This window comes from Drosophila erecta, unplaced genomic scaffold (assembly GCF_003286155.1).
Source record: "Drosophila erecta strain 14021-0224.00,06,07 unplaced genomic scaffold, DereRS2 tig00000055-arrow-pilon, whole genome shotgun sequence".
NCBI lineage: Eukaryota > Metazoa > Arthropoda > Insecta > Diptera > Drosophilidae > Drosophila > Drosophila erecta.
Window position 1 is genome coordinate 3,651,363 of NW_020825200.1, and position 21,633 is coordinate 3,672,995.

The 21,633-nt window shown below is 45.0% G+C and overlaps 4 protein-coding genes across 5 annotated transcripts; 3 read left to right on the forward strand and 1 right to left on the reverse strand.

The window, feature by feature from the left end:
- Window positions 1-8: 8 nt before the first annotated feature.
- Window positions 9-2,235, forward strand: LOC6541216 (putative polypeptide N-acetylgalactosaminyltransferase 10). Its single transcript, XM_001968532.2, has 4 exons — window positions 9-636; window positions 690-1,029; window positions 1,093-1,515; window positions 1,576-2,235. The coding sequence occupies exons 1-4, from the start codon at window positions 140-142 to the stop codon at window positions 2,233-2,235; spliced, it is 1,920 nt and encodes a 639-aa protein (XP_001968568.1). The 5' UTR covers window positions 9-139.
- Window positions 2,236-2,519: 284 nt separating this feature from the next.
- LOC6542922 (N-acetylgalactosaminyltransferase 4) lies at window positions 2,520-4,993 on the forward strand. The gene is made up of 4 exons (XM_001968533.3): window positions 2,520-3,222; window positions 3,279-3,621; window positions 3,687-4,115; window positions 4,173-4,993. The coding sequence occupies exons 1-4, from the start codon at window positions 2,678-2,680 to the stop codon at window positions 4,833-4,835; spliced, it is 1,980 nt and encodes a 659-aa protein (XP_001968569.1). The 5' UTR covers window positions 2,520-2,677; the 3' UTR covers window positions 4,836-4,993.
- A 3,178-nt stretch (window positions 4,994-8,171) lies between these two features.
- On the forward strand, window positions 8,172-9,384 carry LOC6541155 (eukaryotic translation initiation factor 4E-binding protein 3). The gene is made up of 2 exons (XM_001968534.3): window positions 8,172-8,546; window positions 8,952-9,384. The coding sequence occupies exons 1-2, from the start codon at window positions 8,402-8,404 to the stop codon at window positions 9,158-9,160; spliced, it is 354 nt and encodes a 117-aa protein (XP_001968570.1). The 5' UTR covers window positions 8,172-8,401; the 3' UTR covers window positions 9,161-9,384.
- Window positions 9,385-10,506: 1,122 nt separating this feature from the next.
- On the reverse strand, window positions 10,507-20,879 carry LOC6541098 (protein transport protein sec31). Of its 2 annotated transcripts, XM_026978790.1 has the most exons (3): window positions 20,753-20,879; window positions 20,634-20,694; window positions 10,515-11,655 (listed from the first exon to the last, which is right to left on the reverse strand). In XM_026978790.1, exon 3 carries the CDS (start codon window positions 11,653-11,655, stop codon window positions 10,693-10,695), a length of 963 nt encoding a protein of 320 aa, XP_026834591.1. In that variant the 5' UTR covers window positions 20,634-20,694; window positions 20,753-20,879; the 3' UTR covers window positions 10,515-10,692. The 2 variants fall into 2 exon arrangements, with proteins under 2 accessions (XP_001968571.1, XP_026834591.1); XM_001968535.3 differs by having other exon boundaries at window positions 10,507-11,655; window positions 20,634-20,879.
- Between the last annotated feature and the right edge of the window lie 754 nt (window positions 20,880-21,633).

Genomic DNA, 21,633 nt, shown 5'->3' on the forward strand with positions numbered 1-21,633 from the left:
CCACTCCAGGATCAGCTGTGACTCAAACCGGGCCATATTCAAAGATTATAGATTGCTATATTTAAAGATTACAGAACAGCAGGCTAGGAAAAGTAATTTGCTATGCCTCGCACTTTAAGTCGCACACTAATCAAGAAATATGAATGTGGATCAAAGATTAATTGCGCGCCTATTGCTGGCGATTCTATTGACTTCCTTGATGACTACCATTTTAATGGGCAAGCAGATACACAGAAGAATAGTGGACTCCATGGTAAACACAATCGGCCAAAAGGAGAGTTTCTTTGAAACAGAGCTTTCGAAGGCGGCGGTGCCAGCCAGGCTGCTTCCAAAGAGGAAGATCAGTCCGCAGATCGTGATTTCCCCAGGAATACTGATCTTAAATGAAACCGAATTGGACATATTAAGAATCCAGCGCAACAAAAGCTTCCACCTGCCCAAGCAAGAAGCTATTAGGGAGTGGCAGGATGGGCTCTCCTTTAAACAGGATAATAGCCGCACCGGATTGGGTGAGCAGGGAAGAGCAGCTGAGTTACCACATGCAAAGGAAAGTAATGGTATAAAAAGCCTCTACGAGCTGCAGCTCTCCGATCGCATTTCCCTCAACAGATCCTTGCCGGATACCAGACCTAAAAGGTGAGTGCTTAAAAGGCATACAATAGTTTCAAATGTAAAGCTAGCTAACTCAGATGCCGGAAACGCCAGTATCTGGAGAACCTACCCAATGTGACTGTAATAATGGCCTTTCACGATGAACAACTCAGTGTGTTGCTGAGATCCTTGACGAGCGTAATCAATCGCTCTCCTGCGGAGTTACTCAAGCAGATTGTCCTCGTGGATGACGATAGTAGTTTGCCAGAATTGGAACAACTGGATGATTTGGTGGCTCAAAACTTTGCCAGCATCGTCCAGATCATTAGGCTTTCAGAACGACGTGGTTTGATCAAAGCGAGGATGGAGGCCGTTAAGGTGTCCAGCTGCCAAGTCTTGGTCTTTCTAGACTCCCACATCGAAGTCAACACCAATTGGGTATTACTTAACGAAACTGCCATTAAACTGGCTGCTTGACCTAGTTAAATTTCCACTTTATAGTTGCCGCCCCTGCTGGAGCCTATAGTTATAAACCAACATATAGTCACCGGTCCCATTGTGGATGTCATCTCACACAAGACATTTGCGTATACGAAACAAAGTCCGATGACCCGCTCAGGTTTCAACTGGTGGCTAGAGAATGAGAGACTACCCCTTCTTCCCGAAGATAAAAGTCCAGATTCCACGCCCTACCGCACACCGGTTTTATCAGGAGCCGTGGCGATTGACAGGAACTACTTCCTGCAGCTGGGAGGATTCGATGAGCAGCTGGACACTTGGCACGCCGAGAAGTTCGAGCTCAGCTTCAAGGTCTGGATGTGTGGTGGAATGATGCTGTATGTTCCCTGCTCCCGAGTGGGTCACATCAACAGAACACCCATGCAGTCGATTAGTAGTGCAAGGAACTATAATTTTCTGCCCAGGGTAAGTAATATTTTGAACTCTGAAAAATTCGATGGATATTATAACACTGTAATTACCTAGAACTACAAGCGAGTAGCTGAAGTTTGGATGGACACATATAAGAAGTATGTGTTCGACAAGAAGCCGAAGCTCTACAAGCTGGCGAATGCTGGGCTGCTTTCCAAAAGGAAGACCCTAAGAAAGGCTCTGAAGTGCAAGACCTTCTATTGGTACTTGACAAAGGTGGCTCCGGATTTTCTGAAAAGGTATCTAGCGTTGGGTTCGCCAGCGGGCTTCTCCGGGGTCATTGAAAGTGTGGCTTTCCCTGGATTCTGTGTGGACTCCCTGGATCGCAGACATACGAAACCAGTGGTTTTAGCCCGGTGCACTGGGAATAAATCAAAGCCCGAGGAACATCAGGATTGGTCCTTAACGAAGGATCATGAGATTCGCCCGACGAATAGTAAATATGATTGCTTGGAAGCGCAGGGCCTTAAGTCAAAATCCTTGTGGCTCTTTCACTGCCACAAAAACGGCGGAAATCAGTACTGGTTCTACAACCGCCGTCAGAGGTGGCTCCAACAGGGACAACTGTGGGTGAGGTGCCTGGAAGCCCACCTGCCCAATGGCCATAAGGTTGGCAAGGTTCTGGCCAATAAAATCTGCGATAGAAATCAACTTGAGCAGCAGTGGAAAGTGGGGCTAAGTGCCCCCTATGATCCACAAAGGGAGCCCAGTTAAAATAAAAATATGTAAAACAATAAAAGACATATTTAAATAGAGTGCTAATTAGAGTTATATTCAATTAAAAAAAGTATGCCTGCAGATACAGATGGCGCCAGCTGTTCACACTTCTGTGCCCGCCCCAGTTCTGAAAAGGACCGAGCAGAGGGCGCCACCATGACGCACGCTGCGCTAATTTGAATTCGCACGCGGGGATATTTGGTTATTATTGTTCTTTCGCCCGACTTTTCTCAGGTGAGTGCGAAATCTGGCTCTGGTCTTACACGTCACCGGGCAGCCGTCTCGTCTGCCACTGATTGATAGTGAAGAAGCGTGTTTTTTGGCCAACAGAAAATCTGAAAACTCCGCCGCCTTATCACTGAGTGCGGCTTTCCAATTACACTAATGGCTGTGCTTTTTGCCAGGTGTCAACAGGTGGCTGCTCCCCTGCTGCATCGGCATGCCAGCAGTCAGCATTTTGGACTTCCGCCGCCAAGACGTCCACATGGCCATGAAGAAGAGATATGTGAAGCGCCTGGTGCGCAAGGTGGTCCTGTTATTGGTGATCATCGTCACCGTGTCCCTGGTCACCACTTTGGTGGTCGAGCAGCGGATGAAAAAGGCCGCTGAGCTGACGGAACACCTCGATCCGAATGGAGATCCCATAACGCCCGTCTTCAGGGCCGCCAACATAATTCCAACTCGGAAGGCTCCACGCCCACCATTTCAGGATCGCAACTCTGTAATTGGTCTGCCGAAAAGTGAAAAGCCCCAGGGATTCCGACTGCCGGAAGCAAAAGGAGAGCGCAAGGATTGGCACGACTATGCGGCCATGGAGGCGGATCGAAAGCGATTCGGTTTCGGTGAGCATGGAGTAGCCGTGAAGATCGAGAATCCCGACGAGAAGGCGTTGGAAAAGGAGCACTACGAGATGAACGGCTTCAATGGCCTCATATCGGATCGCATCTCCGTCAATCGATCTGTGCCAGATGTCAGACTCGAGGCGTAAGTGTGTCCCTCATTGGGTGCTATCAATTCTTGAAATGCTCTTATCTTTGCAGTTGCAAAACCCGGAAGTATCTGGCCAAGTTGCCCAACATCAGCGTGGTGTTCGTCTTCTTCAATGAGCACTTCAACACCCTGTTGAGATCGATGTATAGTGTGATAAATCGCACTCCACCGGAATTACTTAAGCAAATTGTGCTCGTGGACGACGGCAGCGAGTGGGATAGTCTGAAGCAGCCGTTGGACGACTACGTGCAGCAGCACTTTCCCCATCTGGTGACTGTGGTGCACAGTCCGGAGAGACAAGGTCTAATTGGTGCCAGAATAGCTGGGGCCAAGGTGGCAGTGGGAGAAGTGATGGTCTTCTTTGACTCCCACATAGAAGTCAACTACAATTGGGTATGACTTTCCAGTGAGCCATGTGTATGGATACAGAGGAATACTCCGTGTTTCTATGCTTGCAGCTACCTCCGCTGATCGAACCCATTGCCATCAATCCCAAGATCTGCACCTGCCCCATTGTGGACAGTATTTCGCACGAGGACTTTTCTTACTTTGGCGGAAACAAGGACGGAACACGTGGTGGATTCGATTGGAAAATGCTGTACAAACAGCTGCCAGTCCTGCCCGAGGATGCGCTGGACAAGTCCCAGCCGTACCGCAGTCCCGTGATGATGGGCGGCCTGTTTGCCATCAACACGGACTTCTTCTGGGATCTGGGCGGCTACGACGATCAGTTGGACATCTGGGGCGGTGAGCAGTACGAGTTGAGCTTCAAGATTTGGATGTGCGGCGGCATGTTGCTGGACGTTCCATGCTCGAGGGTGGCACACATATTCCGGGGACCCATGAAGCCAAGGGGCAATCCCAGGGGACACAACTTCGTGGCCAAGGTGGGTGTAGTGCTCCACCCAGTGCTGCTTTAACAGGTTTCTGATTTCTTACTGTAGAACCACAAGCGTGTGGCAGAGGTTTGGATGGATGAGTACAAGCAGTATGTGTACAACCGCGATCCGACGACCTATGATAACGTGGATGCCGGCGATCTGACCCGTCAGCGTGGAATTCGGGAGCGGCTGAAGTGCAAGAGTTTCCACTGGTACATGACGGAGGTGGCGCCCGATTTCCTCGTCAAGTACCCGCCGGTGGAACCACCAAGCTACGCCGAAGGCGTCATTCAGAACGTGGCCAACCCGGTCTATTGCCTGGACAACATGGGCAAGTCCACCGAGAAGGAGGTGGGAATGTTCAGCTGTGCGGACAACAGGACCCATCCGCAACCCAATCAGTTTTGGGAGCTCTCGATTTTCCGAGATCTGCGTATGAAGAGCTTGGACTCAGTGTGCCTGGATGTCCACGAGCCGCAGCCGAATGCCACCGTTTGGATGTGGAACTGTCACACCCAGGGCGGCAATCAGTTCTGGTACTACGACCGGCAAACCCAACGATTGGTTCACGGAGAAACCAACAAGCGCTGCCTGGAGGGACTCGTGGAGAACGGCGTGGCCAGGGTGGTGGCCAATGCCTGCGAGGAGGGCAATGATCGCCAGCGCTGGGAGTTCGGATTTGTGAACCACACCATGCTGGACACTTTCCACGTGGGCTTAGGGTAGACTGCCATCCATACGCCACTACCAATTCGAGTAACCACAGGCCAGATGTCGATCGCTGCAGGTCGTGGACCTCGATCCTCACGGGTTTAGTTCATCGATCGTTGTGAAGGTTTCTGAAAGAGAAAAAACTCGCTAAGTAAATTCCATTTTTCCATTAATTCTTGCCCCATGCATTATTGATATATGACAGCGGAAAGTGAAAGATCTGGACGAGCAGATCGCAATCGGAACGAGGATTCCGTCCGATCGCAGGCCACAAACTCTGATCTTTATTTGCTGTACGTAGCACACACTATCTTTAGGTATCACCGTTTCGAGGAGAGCCGCGATTACTTTTAAAGCTTAGAGATCGTAGCTATATGCACTTAACCCATAATAAACAATTACAAGTAAACAAGGCTGCTGCAGGCCACTGGAATACTCCATCAATCACATGTGAGGGCATCTGTGGTACTCACGTTCTGCTGATTTGAATTTTCGACTGTCGCAAACCTTATCAGCGGGGCTGTTGAACTTTCTACAAAAGGCGAAAGAGGAGTCGGGAAGAGGTAGCAGACACCAGATAGACTAGAGAAGTTTTCACCCCGCAGAAACCAGACATACGTGTATGCTAAGCTGATGTAATTTCAGACGCAGTTGCGCGACTTTCGCAGCAGAGGACGAAGATCGAAGATCCCTGAATGGGTGGCAATGGCTGGCGGCAATGACTCAGCGTCAAGCTGTCTCGATCTGGGCTGGCTTTATCCTTATCTATGCAGCTGCCTATCGCCACACGAGAGCACATGCTAATTTATAGGCAACGTGATGTTGTTTTGGCTATTTCCTCCGCTTTTTTCTCCGCGCTTTTCATATTTTGTGCATAAACAAAGTCAAATGATTTGCTTGTTTTCTTTGTTTTTTTTTGGCCAACGCGACGGCGGCGGCGGCGCTTCTCATTCGGAATCACCGAATGTGGGTCATCGACGTCAGCGAGATGGGGTCTAGTTCGCCTCTGAAGATTCCCTTTGCCAAGGCGGTTCACTTGCCGGGTGGTTTTGGTGGTAGCTACAATAATGCTCCAAGAACGCAGCCAGTAACACTTGTTTACCTTATTCAATAGTGTATATCTGCGGGTTTTCTTAGGAAGTCATTACCAGTGACTCAAATCTGAGTTCCACCAGCAGTGGGAGGCATTCACTCATACTCCATAAATAACTGGCATAGTCCATAACATAGTAGTCCTAGGAAACCTCATATTACAGTCCCAGTTTTTTTCCATTATGTTGATAGTTTAAATACCATGCGTGAGTTTATAGAGCATTCAAATATCATTGGCCTTTTTCTGTCTGCGTTTCTCATGCTATTCGCTCTAGCCGAAAAATAAAAACAAGTCGATGTCGTCTAGCCCATTCACAACCATCTCAGACTCGTTTGGGAATAGAGCCCGCTGATGGCTTGTTTCCCGCAATCCGATGGTGCAATTTCATCAGCCACCCCGAAAATATTTCATCCGAATCTCACAACACACGTATGTGCTACCTGTCCCCCGGCGGATGGGAAAAACACCCCTCGGCGCTCTGAGAAGTGGCCAGGAAAATCTCAAGACGCATTTTCCCTCGCCCGCAACGCAATAGGAAACTTTCTTCGGGCAATAGGCCTCTCTCTCCTCGCTCCCTGCGCCCTGCGCAGGTACCTTGTACATCTGATGGAACCGAAAGCGAAATCCGAACTGGTTTCTTCGAGGGTTGATAAGCCCTAATGGAGGTGGAAAATGAGGCGAATAGCCGCTCTCTCGCCCAAAAATAAAATATATGTATAAACATAATAGCCGGCACGTAGGGCGGCTTCTATGCTGTGGACTACGTGCTAGATGACACGGCAAATTGTCCGTGTTTTCTAGGTTCTGGCTTCCTTGTTTACCGTTTACTGCTTTGGGGGTCAGTTGGCACACTGCGAACTCCCAGCCCCACCAAATGTAATGGATGGATGTGGGTCATGCTGCTCCCATGCTCTGGAAATCTTTCAAGGTCTGAAAAGCTTCGCCGTTTGGCTACCATAAATATTAGCACGCTTAAGTGGCGACCTTGTGCAGATTCCTAGGTGGGTGCCATACCCTGTCCCACATCGTGATCGCCATAGATCAACACACGTGGCCACCTTTTGTCAACCCCACATCCCTCGGAATGGCCCGTGGCCAATATCCGAATTACGTCGAATCGTGGGCGCCAACGTAGGCAAAAGTTCCTTTAGCACTATTTACATGCGTCCAACGATTAAAGATCGTCAATGTCGCCCCCGCAAAGCGAAAATCGCTCGTGCCGCTGCTTGGACCCACCCTACATTTGCGGCTGTCAGTGGGGCGTATTAGTGTTATGCAAAACTGAATATTCCGCCTCAAGTAACTTGGGAACTAATAGAGATTCGGGCACCAAATCTGGTATGTGGGTTTCTTTAGGTATGTGTATATTATGTATGTTTCATGTCTTGCAGTAGATCTTCTTATATATTGGAATCACGCAAAAGTAAGATACGTCTGCATAGTCATGTGTTTTTTAACCCTACACAAGTAAATAAGTAAGTTATGCAAGACGTGTATCTCAGTGATAATTATTTCCAGACGGCTCGTGCCAGATATTAATGAACATTTTCCGGCCCTAAAAACAAATGCTGGGTATCTGGTAGTCCCAAAGAAACCGACTTGGGAACACCGCACGGAGAGCCTACGTCACATGTGCCGGCTACGTGTCTTTATGCTAATTAATAGTATTTCGTGAAAACGAGTGCAAAACAATAGCCACACACAGAGACCCAGGGCAAACATGCTTCCCGAAATTCTGCGAAACACCTCTCCACATCCAGACACCCAGAAACCCATTGATAAGAACCCAGGAGCACCTGAGTCATCATCATTTCCCTAGTAAGATCGATAATAGACCAGGTTATTCGAGAGGAATGCGATTGCCCCTTAGTATGGCTGGCTAACTTGTTTACCAATAATACTGCCGTGTATTAAACAATAACAAATGGCCAAAGATAAACAAGAGCTCAAGGCGTGAAGCCCCTCAAGACGGCCCCACCACTCCCCCTTATCCGCTCGCATGTCCGCGGTGTGCAGCCTGCAACAAAAATAAGAACAATAGCTGGGGTAAATTAGAATACGGCAATAACAACAAGAAACACCCGGTTTGTCATAAACTACGCAGAAAATACACCCAGATAAAAACAAAAACATCAGCCGACCAAGCAGAATAATCAGGCAGAGAGGCAGAGAGACAGAGAGGCAGAGAGACAGAGAGGCAGAGAGGCAGAGAGGCAGAGAGAGAGAGCGCGTGAGCGCAAGAATCGGCATCGGGGGTATAAATAGAGCCCGACTTCGTAGCACCGCCAGCAATCGCCCAGCGAACAGCGAACGGTCAGCACGTAGCCGCCACATAGCTCCATAGCTGATAAGAGCGCAGCAATAAAACAACGCAGTTTGTGTAAACAATCAAATTGTCACAAGCATATCGAGTGTGCTTACAAGACCAGCGGAAAGTTTTCAACACCCAACGGGAACCCATCGAGTCCAAGCCAATCAATCAGCCAAGATGTCCGCTTCACCGACCGCCCGTCAAGCCATCACCCAGGCCCTGCCCATGATCACCAGGAAGGTCGTCATCTCGGATCCCATCCAGATGCCCGAGGTGTACTCCTCGACGCCCGGCGGAACGCTCTACTCCACCACTCCTGGAGGTAAGTGTCGTAGTTGGGAAACTGGGATAGCCGCCAAACTTTTCGAATTCGCGAGATATTCAGTTCGCGTGATTTTCCTATCATCAGAGGTGCAATTAATTAACGCGAATGAGTGCATCATCCAGCTTGCCATCTTTCTTGCCCTTGTTTGAGGTCTGATAAATCATAATTCAGGAATTATTTTTATAAAACTCGCTCACCGTTTTTGGCTGATGAAACTGGCCGCCTCGCCGAATCAGCCACTTGGAAGCCGATCCCGCGCACATGGCCCAGAGTTCGTGAGTCAGCGCAGCGCGACAAAGAAATGTTTACGCAGCTGGCTTATCAGTGGGGAACCTTGAATACCTTTGTGATGCAACGCAGACACATTGACTAATCAGAATTTTCGCTTGGCTATGATTCCAGGCACCAAGCTGATCTACGAGCGGGCCTTCATGAAGAATCTCCGTGGCTCCCCGCTTAGCCAAACGCCGCCGTCCAACGTGCCCAGCTGCTTGCTGCGGGGAACTCCGCGCACTCCCTTCCGCAAGTGCGTGCCCGTGCCCACGGAGCTGGTCAAGCAGACCAAGTCCCTGAAGATCGAGGACCAGGAACAGTTCCAGCTGGACCTGTAGGGGTCTGGCTTGGAGCCCGCCAAGCAGCAACTGCCAAAACCAACTAGTTCTTAGATGCACCACTAAACCCGATCTTATAAGCTAGTGTACCCTCTAACTAGATGCTAAGTTCTTAGTTCTTCCACCTCGTTTGTTCTCTCGGTCATATTGACCCAGTACCAGTACCTTGTAAAATCGTAGATGTTAAGTAAATTGCAATAAAAAAAAACACATTATTTAAAGTAGAGCCATTGACTGGGTTTCAAACATAAATTCTAATTAGTGCCATGCCAAATTACTTTCTTTATCGGCGAATCAACCTTGGCAGGCCACGCGTGTTTGATAGAACACTTTCCACTTCACCTTGAGTCAGTTTCGGCCGAGTATTATTTTTGGCAGTTTGTTGAACTGTTTGCATAGAAATGTAGCGAAATTTCTGGGGGGAGGCACGCATTCTAGACAGCTGGAAATACCGGCCGGCTTTTTAGTTAGCCAGTCAGTGGCCCCAGCAGCGCGTGTCCCACTTATTGGATAGATACACACATTTGTATAGCACAAGCTAAAGATCAACAACGCGCTTGTGTGTATCCAAAAAGCGGCAAACAAGCCCCACAACAAAAGTTTAGATCTTTAGGAACTGCGCAGTTGGGAACGACCTCGCCTTTGCCCCGCGACTCGTTTACCACTTTCTTATACAAATATACTGAGGTAGTGTGCAGAGCACATGTTCAGATAGACCGATCCCTATGTACATCCACTTGGCTACTCCCGGCACGTTCCAGACCCATTTGAATATTGCGCATGAATAATTACCTAATCGCAAACAGGCGCTGGCGAAAAGTGTTTGCTCAGCAAAGATTTAGCATCGCAGTGCAAAAATTCGACAGCAAGAGATAGTGCGAATAGTGGAGCCAGATGTTTACCGAGTTATAAATATAAGGCAAATCAACTTAATTCAATTAGTAAACAACGCCAGACAGACGCAGCATAAGGCGCGAACTAATTAACTCGGCATTTGTTTTGGCCTTGGCTTTTAAAAACCCAATAAATACCAAATAAATGGCCTAACCAAACATCAGCAAAAGTGGCTGGCTAGACAAGTAACTATATTTTAGTGTGTTGATACGAATTGTTCATAGAATAATTGTTTAGAAGCGATTCAAAACTTCGCGCCCTTTCTTGGTTTTTTGTTTTGCTCATAAGGTTTTCCAAAAATGTAGTCTACTTTTAGACGTCAGCGATCAAACTTAGTAGTTCCGCAAATGCCCGTTTTAATGGCATTTCATTGTGGCGCCACGGTAAAGCTAATGATATTTTGAATCTAATGAATTGGGAATTAATTCCAATTATAGTTACAATTATTTTTTAACCATATTTATGTTTATTGTATCCAGTTTCGATGTTTCGCATGGGACAGATGTACAAGAATCTCAAATAGTTTAGGCAAGCTTACGGTCTACACAAAAAGTGGTTTAAACTTGTTTAATTACATATTTACAATAAAATATTACATATTTTCATAGATGTGCGTGCGGATAAGGAAGCTAGCCTCTCTACTTGAACCTCAGCAGGTTGTCCACTCCACCCAGAGGACCATGACCGAAGTGCAGGGCATCCGACGTGGCCTCCGACCGAGTGCGTGCCTCCAGGACGGAGGCCACCCGCTGCTGACCACTGATGTAGCCCAGGGATCCGGAGCCGAGGTACACATTACCGTTGGGCAGACGCACAAAGCCCAGGCCACCCGATCCCAAGGCAATGGCATCTCCGCCCAGTGCTCCGCCCTGGGATCTGGGCTGGATGGCCAGCTGCTGCTGCTCCAGCAGCAGGGAATTGGCCCGGGAGTCCAGCTGGATTCCATTGGCCGACGGAGCACCCACATGGGCGCCATAGCGATCGAAGAAACTCGTACCCGACAGGAACGGACCCGGAGTCTCGTCAATGTCGTTGTCGATGATCTCGATGACGGCATACTGCTTCAGCTGCCTGCCATTGGCGATGTAGGATTCTCCGGGGGAAATCAACGCCTGCTTGCCGAAGGGAATGCGCAGATTTCCTCCTGCGGTCAATGGAGCTGGTCCAGTGGGCGGCACCACGATGGGCGTATCAAGCGATGTCCTCGGCGGTGGTGGAGGTCCGTAACTGGGCTTGAAAGTGGGTGTTCCGTGGAAACTTATAGATGAGATGGGGGCAGCAGCTGGCGGTGGAATATAGGTGGACACCACTGGCTTCGGTGGCAGATAGTGACTAACGATGCTGGCAGCCGGAGCTGTGGGACGACTCCTGGGAATCGGAGCCCTGGCCGTGGGAAGTGGAGGAAGTGCCGGAATCGGAGGCAGCGGATGAATGGTGGGCAGCGCACTGAACTGGTGACCCGTATACACCGATCCTGATCCCGATGGCGCCGAGGGAGCCGTGGGTCTCGTGGGTCTGTTGTAATGGTAGCCCACATCCGCTTTGGTCAAAGCCAGTGATAGAATCAACAGACCCAAAATACTCAGGCGGTGGCAAGGCATCTGTAATTAGGTAAGAAGTGGGGATTTCTTTAGGAAGTTAATCAAATGAGTAATTAATGGGGAGACATAAAGTTGGTCGGCGTATTAAATCTTGGCACACATGTAATTGCTTATGTGACATCACATAACCGCTCAATCAATAAGATAAATCCTTAATGAGCAGCCGTAAACATAATTGATCCGAAATCACTCAACTGTTGCCGCTGTCTATGCAGTGGATACCCTGTAGCTTGAAGAGGTATATTTGTACCAGCATTGGCTTAAAGTTATGTAGTTACGAAGTTTTTTTTTGAGTAGTACTTTTTGTATGTTAATTGTGACCACTTTTGTATATATATTTTAATTTATTCATTTATTGTTTTATAAATGAGTAGCCACCATTCGCGCTGCTTTCAGTCTCTTTAACTGCACTCCTTTGATCCAATTGACTTAATTTTGCGGTGTGCCGAGCTAAAACCAACTGGTTGTGGCCGGCCGGTAGATCGGCGGATCGGTGAATCGCTAAGCTGCTGGATCGAGGTAACCGCTACTGTAATTGGCGTGATTTTTCATGCGGAGATCATTGCCCAAGGCGGCGATCGTAATGGAAGGCGGTGGCCAGGGGAAGCCACAAGCTAATTAGCAAATCGAATCGCAAACATCTCATAGTCACCGGGGATCTTGCCTGCATTCACTCCCCACCAGATCCCCTTAAGAAATCGCCAGCCAATTAAATGAAATGGCTGCACTTAATTGGATATTTATATTCATTCGTCCTATTAACACTTCCCACACAAATAGCCCTCCTTTGTGCCGCATTATCAATCTTCTTGGGCGCACTAAACAAAGGCAAACAGCAAGGCGGGCGGTTTAATGATATTTATCAACTGGCGTCGCCACTACTGAATAAGGTGCACTGAGCGAAAACATTTTATTTTTCACAAATCGTATTAAAAATACATTTTAAATATTATTTAAGTGATATCATTAAGTGGGGACTGTCATAATTTTTTCACAATAGAAAAGCAGAATTTATTTCTCTGTGTGTAGTTGCAAAAACAAACAGCCACTGCAACTGGCAGCAGGTTCAAATTCAGGGGCCATGGCTAGAAGGCGACAGGGGGCGGAAAGGGGGCGTGGGAAGTGTGCAGCGGAGTGGCGTGTGGTCATTGTTGTTGCCCCACTGCTACTCCACTTGCTTTTGTTGTTGTGGCTGCCGCTGCGTGGGCGTTTCTTGGTGTCAGTGGCGGGTTCAGATCATGCATCGAGTGGCAGTTGTAGCCCGCTCACTTGCTGTTGTTTACATAAAAGGCGTTTAATTAAGTCATTAACAAGGGGAGATAATAATGCATGTAGCTATGTACCCCACCGAATTCATTGCAAGGGAGTTTTTATTGAGCACTTTGCTAAACTACTTTAGATTATAGATTGTTATCCTAAAATTATTGAACATTGAATACTTTTAAGCCATGTTAAACCATGCTGTGCTCTTTTTTTTTCATTTCTGTTTCGATTGTTTGTTTCTAAGAACAAGTTTGTTGCTTGAGTCTTTCGTTTTCCTGCCTTCCTTGATAAATAAATCTTCTGGCACGCACAAAAATCCCCCCATCCGAAAAAGCCACTTCGCTGGCCCAACTCTAATAGATTTGTAATAAATTATGCGCTCTATATGCACTTTAATAAATCAATAAATTGCAGACATACGCAACTTTTTTGCCGATCATCGGTTAATGCCGTTTTTCTATATTTTTTTGCGTGTGCTGCGTTTTTTGTTTGCATACTACGAAAACGCGTTTTTTCTGAGCTGCCAGCGTGTGCCAAGCAGACAGCAGGGGTTTTTTTGTATCGAGAACTGGTAAAACACACGTCATCAAAAGGCCGAGAAGGGGGATCCGAGGCAGCTGGAGATGACAGTTCGGACAGGGGATGCTATGATATGAAACACATATGGAACTGAAGTGCAATTAGAAAAAATGAGATAGCAAAACAAAATTGTTCAGAATTTCCCCCCTCACAACGCCTCTGTACTGGAAAGGCACTTGGCCAGCAGGCAAAACGTTAACTTGCGTGTTGTTGGCCACTTCGGGCTCAATGAATGAATTGCACTGATTGAACGGCTCACGCACCTCGCTTTGGGCCAGGCTTTTTCGGCTCCGGTCCAAACGCACATTGCTCTATAAATTGTGTGTGGATTTTCCGCCAGCAGGGAAAAAGGGGCGGGCGAGTGGGCGGTGGAAAGCGGGCGGGGAAAAGTGTGTCAATGCGGCTCGGACTCGCTTTGATTTGTTGATAAGTTTTGCGTGGCACATTTCGGATGATATTGCATCACAGATATTGTAGCGGATTTTGTTCATTTTACAACGTCAACGGAAATTAGATTTTCAGCCAATCGGTTAATTAAAATCCTTAAGCCGCGCCAAGAAACTGCGTTTTTCCCACTCACTTTTGGCCAAGAGCCAAAGGCTAAGAAGTTGCGGCCATAAAACGTAATCAATGCGCTGCATATTAAGTTACAGCGATCCAGTAGTCAGGATGTCACGTTATGGCCTCCTCCTCTCCAGGAGTTGTGCAATGTGCTTCATGTCCCAATCATTTTATAAGTTTTTTGGGTTTTTCGGATTAGCCGAGGGGCGTTTTGCTTGGGCCTTCGCATTGCGTTTAAACTGGTTTGATAAACTGGTATCAATTGGCATCGCTACTTAAAATTGTGAGATGATGGAGCAGGGCCGGAATGCGAATTGGTTTTTTCCGCGAGGGGGTAGCTAACAAAGTTGCCAGCACATTAATCACTCAGCTGTACATCCTTGCAACGGCGACTTACACGCCGAAAATGAGCATGTCCAGATCGAATGGACATATCATGACAAATGTTGCGTATGCGCCGCGTTGACCGACTAAGAAACGTGAAAGGAACTGTGGCGAAGTTTCTTGAAGGTGGAATGCTCTTACAATAACATTTTTACATTCTAAATAATTAAGGAAGTAGCAAAGTTCCAAATTCCAAAACAAGTTAAGTGACTGAACTAATGTTAATAGTTATATTTTAAATTGTTGTGTACATACAAAATATTGTTCAGCTATGCTACTAACAAATTAAAGTTAGGCAATCAAATGTATGTTTAAAAAATAGCATTGCATTAAGTAAACCATCAATTTATAGTCCCATAAAAAAACCATTACCTATAGTAAGGCCATAAAACCTCCTCTCGACGTCTCCTTGCCCCAATCGTTTAAGGGTAGTCAGAAAAAGTTATCAAATCGAACGACAAGTTTTTAATTACCAGCACAGCAAAGCACCGCGCTTTCAAATGCGTAAACTAGTTGTCTGCCAGACAGTCAGACCATTGCAGATTTCAATTAAAAACTTTGAAAACCCCAGATCCAGACATCGGAGCCGCCAGCACACATAGTGTCTCGAAAACTCGAAAACAGAGTCCAAGACTGAGATCCAAAGACATGGCCCGATTAGGGTGTGTCGCTGAGTATCTCCCTCTGATGAGGCGGCTTTTAGTGGCTTGGACACTCGGGCCTTAGGGGAGATCACAGATCGAGGATCTGGGCAACTTTGGGGGACTCCAGGGGACGGAGGACTGACAAAATTTGCGTAAGTTGCCGGCGCGTAACTCGAGCACTGCCTTTCCAAATGGCTTCCAATCTGGCCACGCAATCTTGACCAGGTCCGAGCTGCAAGTTCGGACCTCCTTGTTGCCCAGTGCACAGCAAAAAAAATAAAAAGTCCTCTTACGAGTTAGGTAAATATATACACGTTAATCTATTTCCAATCCGAGCTGGGTTACTGTTATCAATATAATTATTTCATAAGACTTTAGAAATTAAGCATGACAATATAATGTGATAAACTTTAAGGAGATACAAATTTTTTCTGTGTACACCACGCAGCACCAGGAATATTGATTGACTTGAGGCGTTTTTCGACGCATTTTCCTCTTGCGCTTTTCAGCTTTTTCACGCCAAATGTGGAACGCACTTAAAACGCCGCTAATTGATGTCGTTCGCAGCCAGCAGGTTGCTTGTTGCAAGTTGCTGGTTGTCGCGGCCAGTTGCAACATCTATCTGGAATCGAATGATCCTATCTGTGTGGGTCTTTCGCGTTCTGACCAACGCTAATTTACTTAATCACTCATGGTGGCGGCTTAAATTCTTTTCGGCAATTAAAGCGGGTGTTCACGCGGAACTAATTGCATCAAATAGTTTTCGCAGACTGCTAACTAAATAATGTTCTTAGATTAAAAAAAAAAATTCGAAAGGTCTTAAAATACTTTGTAAAATGGTTTAGACACAAAGACAAACACCACTGTTGGCATTGAAAATTTCCTAGTTACAACTCAACAAGCCGGATTTGTAACAGTTGGAAAGTTAATCAGTGAAGACATGAGTTAGCTGGAAACTGATGTTAGCTGTAATTAGTTAAAGAATTGGGTCAGCCGTGGAAAAGAAAAGTTACTGCAAATCATTAAAAAATTCAATGAAATAGAAACCGATTTAATTGTTTTCTCGAGAATGTTTACAGGCTGCGTGAATTTATACTGTGAAATGATTTTATTGGGTGAAACCACTTCCCCACCTCAAAGCACAGTTCAAGGCAAACTTCACATAGTGCTCACACATTTTTCAGCCTTTATTCTTAGCCAAACCGAAATTCTAATCAAAAGCTACGCCTTAGTGACCAGGCCACGCCCACATGTGCGTTAGCTTAGGCCAAATTGAATGCAAAACGCAATTTGTAGTTGAACAAGCTTTGCGAGGAGAGGTAGGAACATTGCCTAATAACTTGCATCAAATGACAGCCGACTTGACCTGGATACAAGAGCGAAAAATAAGCATAAACAAGAAGTAACATGTGTACGATGTATAATGCTATATAAATGCCAATAAAAATGTTTCAATAAGCTGGGACAGGTGCCAAAAGCTATGCAAATGCAACAGATCACTCCAAAATCGAAGGCAACAAAAATTAAGATCCCGAGATTATTTCCACAGTGAGTTAAAACTATTAATGGGGCGAGGTGACAGCCAAGCAAACCAAAGGCAGATTCAACCCGTTTTCAGTTCAAGTTCGTTGCCTCAGTCATTCGTTTTTGCTAGCGGGCTTTGGCATTTTGACAGAGCAATTAAAACGGAATTAAACCGAACCCAAAGCGAAGCTTAACCGAAATTCATCACAAATGCCAGCGACATTGGACGATTTATTCGAAAGGTTCTGCTAATTGCGAAGTTCCAGCAAAAGTGTCAACCAACGAGTACCGAAAGGGGCGGTGTGACCTCCAACACATTCTAACGCCCGCTGACATATCACGAACTTTGTTCGGGAAATGCAAATTGAATTTGGGCTCAGGTTGCTCCGCCGATCGATTTGCATAGCACTTATACTCAAAACTCGAATTGAGAAATCGTTAAAAAGAGATTCGGATTCAAGCGAAATCGAAAGGGGCATGTGCGTGACTGCCGGACTGACTTGAGTAACTCAACCCAACTTGAACTCGGCCCACAATCAATATTTTTGCCAATTTGAACTTTTGGCTAACCAACAATATTCGACGCCCCGGGGGAAATGTGAGTACCAGTAGGCAGAGCAACAATGGATCGGATCAAATCGGTTTCTTCTCAGAAATGTCTTCAATCCTCAATTGGATAGTTGCAAAATACCAGTGGGAGTTTGCTGTAAAAACAATATTGGTTTGGGAAATGAAAGGATTTGTAATCGCTCGGACACACTTTATCTTGCTTAATTCTGAACTACATATCTCTTATGAACACTCTTTTGAAATATATTCAATCAACTGCTTAATTACCCAGAGGTCAGTGGGTGGAAACCCTTTCGACAGCTTGGAGATTTTTCCAGTCTTTTAAACCAATCTCCCGCTGGGCTCAATCAATTTTGGGTTCAATCACTGAGTGGCTGCCCTTCTTCAGCTTTGTCTTCGATTCCATTTAATTTTTCTGATTGTTAGCCGATATCAAATGCTTGCGAGTTTTGTAAATACTTTCAATTAATTCGTCGGCCTGCCCTTGTTATAGTTTGTTTTTCGCTTCGTCTCGGATTTCGATATTCAATTCGCCTGCAAGGGATTTCACAACAATTGCTTGTTTTCCTGCTGCTGCTGTTGTAATTGAACTCTGCACCGAAATGTTTACTTTGTTTAATTTGTAAATTGAACATTTAGCCCGCGAAGATACAAGAGTTACCTAATCCGACTGGCCCAACTGGCCCAACTGGGCGCCGCCCACCCTTAATGAAGCCAAAGTTCAGAACGCCGCCACTCCACATCCCAGTCAGAGGGTAATTAATGTAAGTCTCGAAGGGGGAACTCAATTAGTAATTGTCTGTCTCAGGGCCCGTCTTGTGTTTCTGTCGCTGTTTGTGGCTCCGATTTTGACTCGGAGGCTGGAGTGTCTTGTAAGGTTGTCGGGCGAAATGTCAACGGACTTGTACGCATTTCTGGGTGCAGCCAAGACTTTGGCTTGTGCCTCACCCATGGTTCTTTTCTGGTCTGGCATGGCCTAGCCAGGTCTGGCTTGCTTTTTATTTATTAATTTTTCTGCCATAAATTGAGTTCACTTGAATTTCAAATCCATGTTCACCTGCTCCATTTAGCCGCGAGGGAAGTGACAGAGTTCTGACTTGATTGTGATACATATCTTGAGGGGAATTCGAATTGAATTCATATAAAAGTCATTTAACTTTGCTTCATTAATTTGCCTTACTCAACAGCTTTGCTAATTGTGTTAATTAAACTGACCCAAAGATGTGCCAGGCAATAGAAGATCATAAAAATAAATGACCGTTTTAAGTTAAGCGAAGATGGTATACTCTAGTACCCACGATTTATTTGCAAGTGTATAGAGACATCCAGCCATCTCACTTAAAAAAGGCTTTTAGCTTAATGATGATGCTCAAAAATTAAAATGTACGTCTATGAAATTTATTGGCTTGCCACTAAGTACTACTTATGAAATTTAATCGAAAGAGAGGCCTTAAATCATTCAAGATGTAAACAAGTTAAAAGCTGTAAAATCTTTTTAAGTGAATTGAACGTTTCCTAGAAAAACTTAAACGAAAGGTGGTGATTAAAACGTGGTGTACATCTTAAATTAGTTATATCATAGAGATAGTGAAGTGAAAATTATGCAATTCACTGGCTTAAACTTTTTCAAGATGATGAATCATAAAAACTCCTCTAATTCTTGGTCATAAAGCATATACTTAAGAAGCTCCAAAACAGACTCGATCGGTGATAAATATCTGGGGATAGCATCACGCAACTGACCTTGGCTTCGTCAGCTTGAAAGACAAACAACTATCGAGAATTAAATTATTTGGCTACTTCTAGGTCTTCTTTCAGCATTTCCATACGATGTCCAGTTTTAGTTTTTGTTTTCATTGCAATTAAAAGTCGTGGGAATGAAATTTGCATATGCAAATTCGATGATGGAATATAGTGCGAGATTTGCGATTTTCTTATGTGTGTGTCTGCTTTGCATTGGTTTCGCCAATTTTTTTCAGCAATGACATTGAATGATAGTGTGTAACAATTTGCAAAGCTTGTCACTCGCCAGTCGGAAGCTTGAAAAGGTGGGGTTTTATGGCTCCGAGGAAAAAGAGAAATGAGAGGGGGATGATGGTGCCATAAATTCGTCGACTTTTAGTCAATCAATCAAAAGACTTAGGCAACGAACTTGCTTTCCGTTTTGGGTCCGAAAGAGCACTATTCAGCTGTAACCACATTTGTTTCGGCAATCTGTAGCTGCTGCATTGTATTTAAATTTATTCTGTGTCTGATTTTACTGGACCCACCACGTAGCCAGGGCAGCTGCATTGCCAATGGCTCTATTTCAATTCAGTTTCCATTTCGATTTCAATTCGATTTTCGGTCTCGGGGCTGACATTTTCCACTTCAATTCGAATGAACTTTATCGATGGATGTCTCCTGCCGGTCGCTGTTCACTCAATTAAAATTAATATGCAAATTAGTCTGTCTGCCACCGTGTGACGTCTGTCAGGCTGATTAAAAAGCAATTCGCTGGCAATTTCAGTCGCCAATACAATTTAAATTGAACCAAATCAAAATAATCCGTAATGAAAACACACTTGTAATTGTCAATCAGCAATAAAGTCTATTTTTCTTTGCTGCAAATGTACTTGTACTTAATCCCCCTGAAACCCAAAGTCTGTTCTATTGTAACTTAGCACAATTTGTATTCATTATAGCTAGCATATTTCCGCAATGCAAGAGCTTAACAAAAACTAGGCAAACTGGTATGGATATTAATAAATTTGAGCCGCTGAAAAATTTGTATATATCTTGGTATAGATCCTCTTGAAAGTCTATAATTTCTATGAGTGTCATATTTATGCAATCTTTGACATTTGGCCTATAGAGAGTTTTGTATAAAAATCATAATCATACCCAATAGCAAAAAATGTTAAGCTATATCAAGTTCTTATATTTTCAACACAAACGAAAATGAATTTTTGATTAAAAAACATGCTTTTATCAGGGCAAGTATAATTTGTTGATAAACATATTGAAAGGAATGACGGTTTTCGTTTAATTGGTTTTTAATGCAATCTGTGACAAACTTCAAACGTTTTCAACAAAAAAAGAAATATAAGGAATATAATAGGAGCTCATAATTTATGGACCTACACGTATGTGATCGCTTGAATTACTTTAATGCAACCTAAAACACATTTTTATAACAAATTAAACAAAATAATTAAATTCCTTTTTAATTCGTTTTTATGCTGAGAATGTAACCAAATTTAAACCGGATCCTAATTTTGGTTATCAAAAAACATTTTCTATATTAGTCAATAAAATATATAAACGTCTAAAACATAACTGAATAATATCAGTACAGCAAAACAAAAAATTGCATCATAAATAATCATTTTTTGTTTCTCGGAACTTTTGTCGAAAGCTTATTAATAAAATGACCATTTCAGAAATGTATGCCAAAAACTTGATCACTCTTACCTCCACTTTTGTTTAGAACTCAATTGTTTGATGTATCCAAATTAAGTGTATATTCCGATTGCTGCAAGTAAGCCTATGTGTTTATTCTCTTAAACCATTCAAACACTGCGGAGTATTACACTCGCTCCTTATAAAGGATATGGAATCCTGATCCTTGGATGCACTTCACTACCGCACAATTCAAAGTCTCCGATTTAATAAAGGCATTCGCGACGCTTTCGGTCTGAAGGCGTTTGCTCCACTGAACCACTTTTTATGCAACGCCAAGTAGAAGTAGCCGCCGACTCCGAAAGTCCGGCACTCCGAAAGAAACCGAATGCCCGAAGAAACGAGCAGGCTCTTCGGCTTGGGTTCAAGTCTTCGCTGACGAGTCTACCGCGGAGATGGAATCCCAGGCGGCCTTAAAAAGGCACATCATAACCCTAGAATCGTATGCAAATAAGCGGGAGATGGTCATCTTGGAGCACCTGATTGCTGACCATTCGACTGGCGATAATTAAATTTCAAATCGCGATCAATTAGAGGCCCAGCCAAAGGCCACTCCCTGGCCGCCTAAACTCGGTTATTATTTATGGGCGTTGGGATAAATCATGATCAAATTGAACTATAAATCGGAGAGCTGAAAATTGCCGCCGGTGGCATGGCAAAATTGGTCCAACATTTCATATTTCAAATGCTCGATCAAACAAATCGTAAATTGAATTCGGTCTCTGCTGCAGCAACACAGGCTTATGACTTTATTTGGACAATGGGTTGCTGGCGGATCGATGCGAGGGTTTATCAAGTCATAAACTATATAGAGTGTCAGCCGTGCTCATGTAGAGTTTCATAATCGCGGGAGTCTATATAAGTGGAGTGTCTGGGCATGTCCGAGCTGTCGATTCTGCGGGGTTGCAAGTTGCAACGTTGCTAATGTTGCTGGTGTTTCTGGTCTCTCTGGTGTTCCCACCTATAAACCGTCAAACCCGAAAGTGAGTGTGAATTATTGCACTTTGTCTTG

Coding starts and splice junctions, on each gene's coding strand:
- LOC6541155 (XM_001968534.3), top strand. CDS start 8,402: ATGTCCGCTTCACCGACCGCCCGTCAAGCCATCACCCAGGCCCTGCCC. Junction 8,547..8,951: donor CTACTCCACCACTCCTGGAG/GTAAGTGTCGTA, acceptor CTATGATTCCAG/GCACCAAGCTGATCTACGAG.
- LOC6541216 (XM_001968532.2), top strand. CDS start 140: ATGAATGTGGATCAAAGATTAATTGCGCGCCTATTGCTGGCGATTCTA. Junction 1,030..1,092: donor TCGAAGTCAACACCAATTGG/GTATTACTTAAC, acceptor TCCACTTTATAG/TTGCCGCCCCTGCTGGAGCC. Junction 1,516..1,575: donor ACTATAATTTTCTGCCCAGG/GTAAGTAATATT, acceptor GTAATTACCTAG/AACTACAAGCGAGTAGCTGA.
- LOC6542922 (XM_001968533.3), top strand. CDS start 2,678: ATGCCAGCAGTCAGCATTTTGGACTTCCGCCGCCAAGACGTCCACATG. Junction 3,622..3,686: donor TAGAAGTCAACTACAATTGG/GTATGACTTTCC, acceptor CTATGCTTGCAG/CTACCTCCGCTGATCGAACC. Junction 4,116..4,172: donor GACACAACTTCGTGGCCAAG/GTGGGTGTAGTG, acceptor TTCTTACTGTAG/AACCACAAGCGTGTGGCAGA.
- LOC6541098 (XM_001968535.3), bottom strand. CDS start 11,655: ATGCCTTGCCACCGCCTGAGTATTTTGGGTCTGTTGATTCTATCACTG.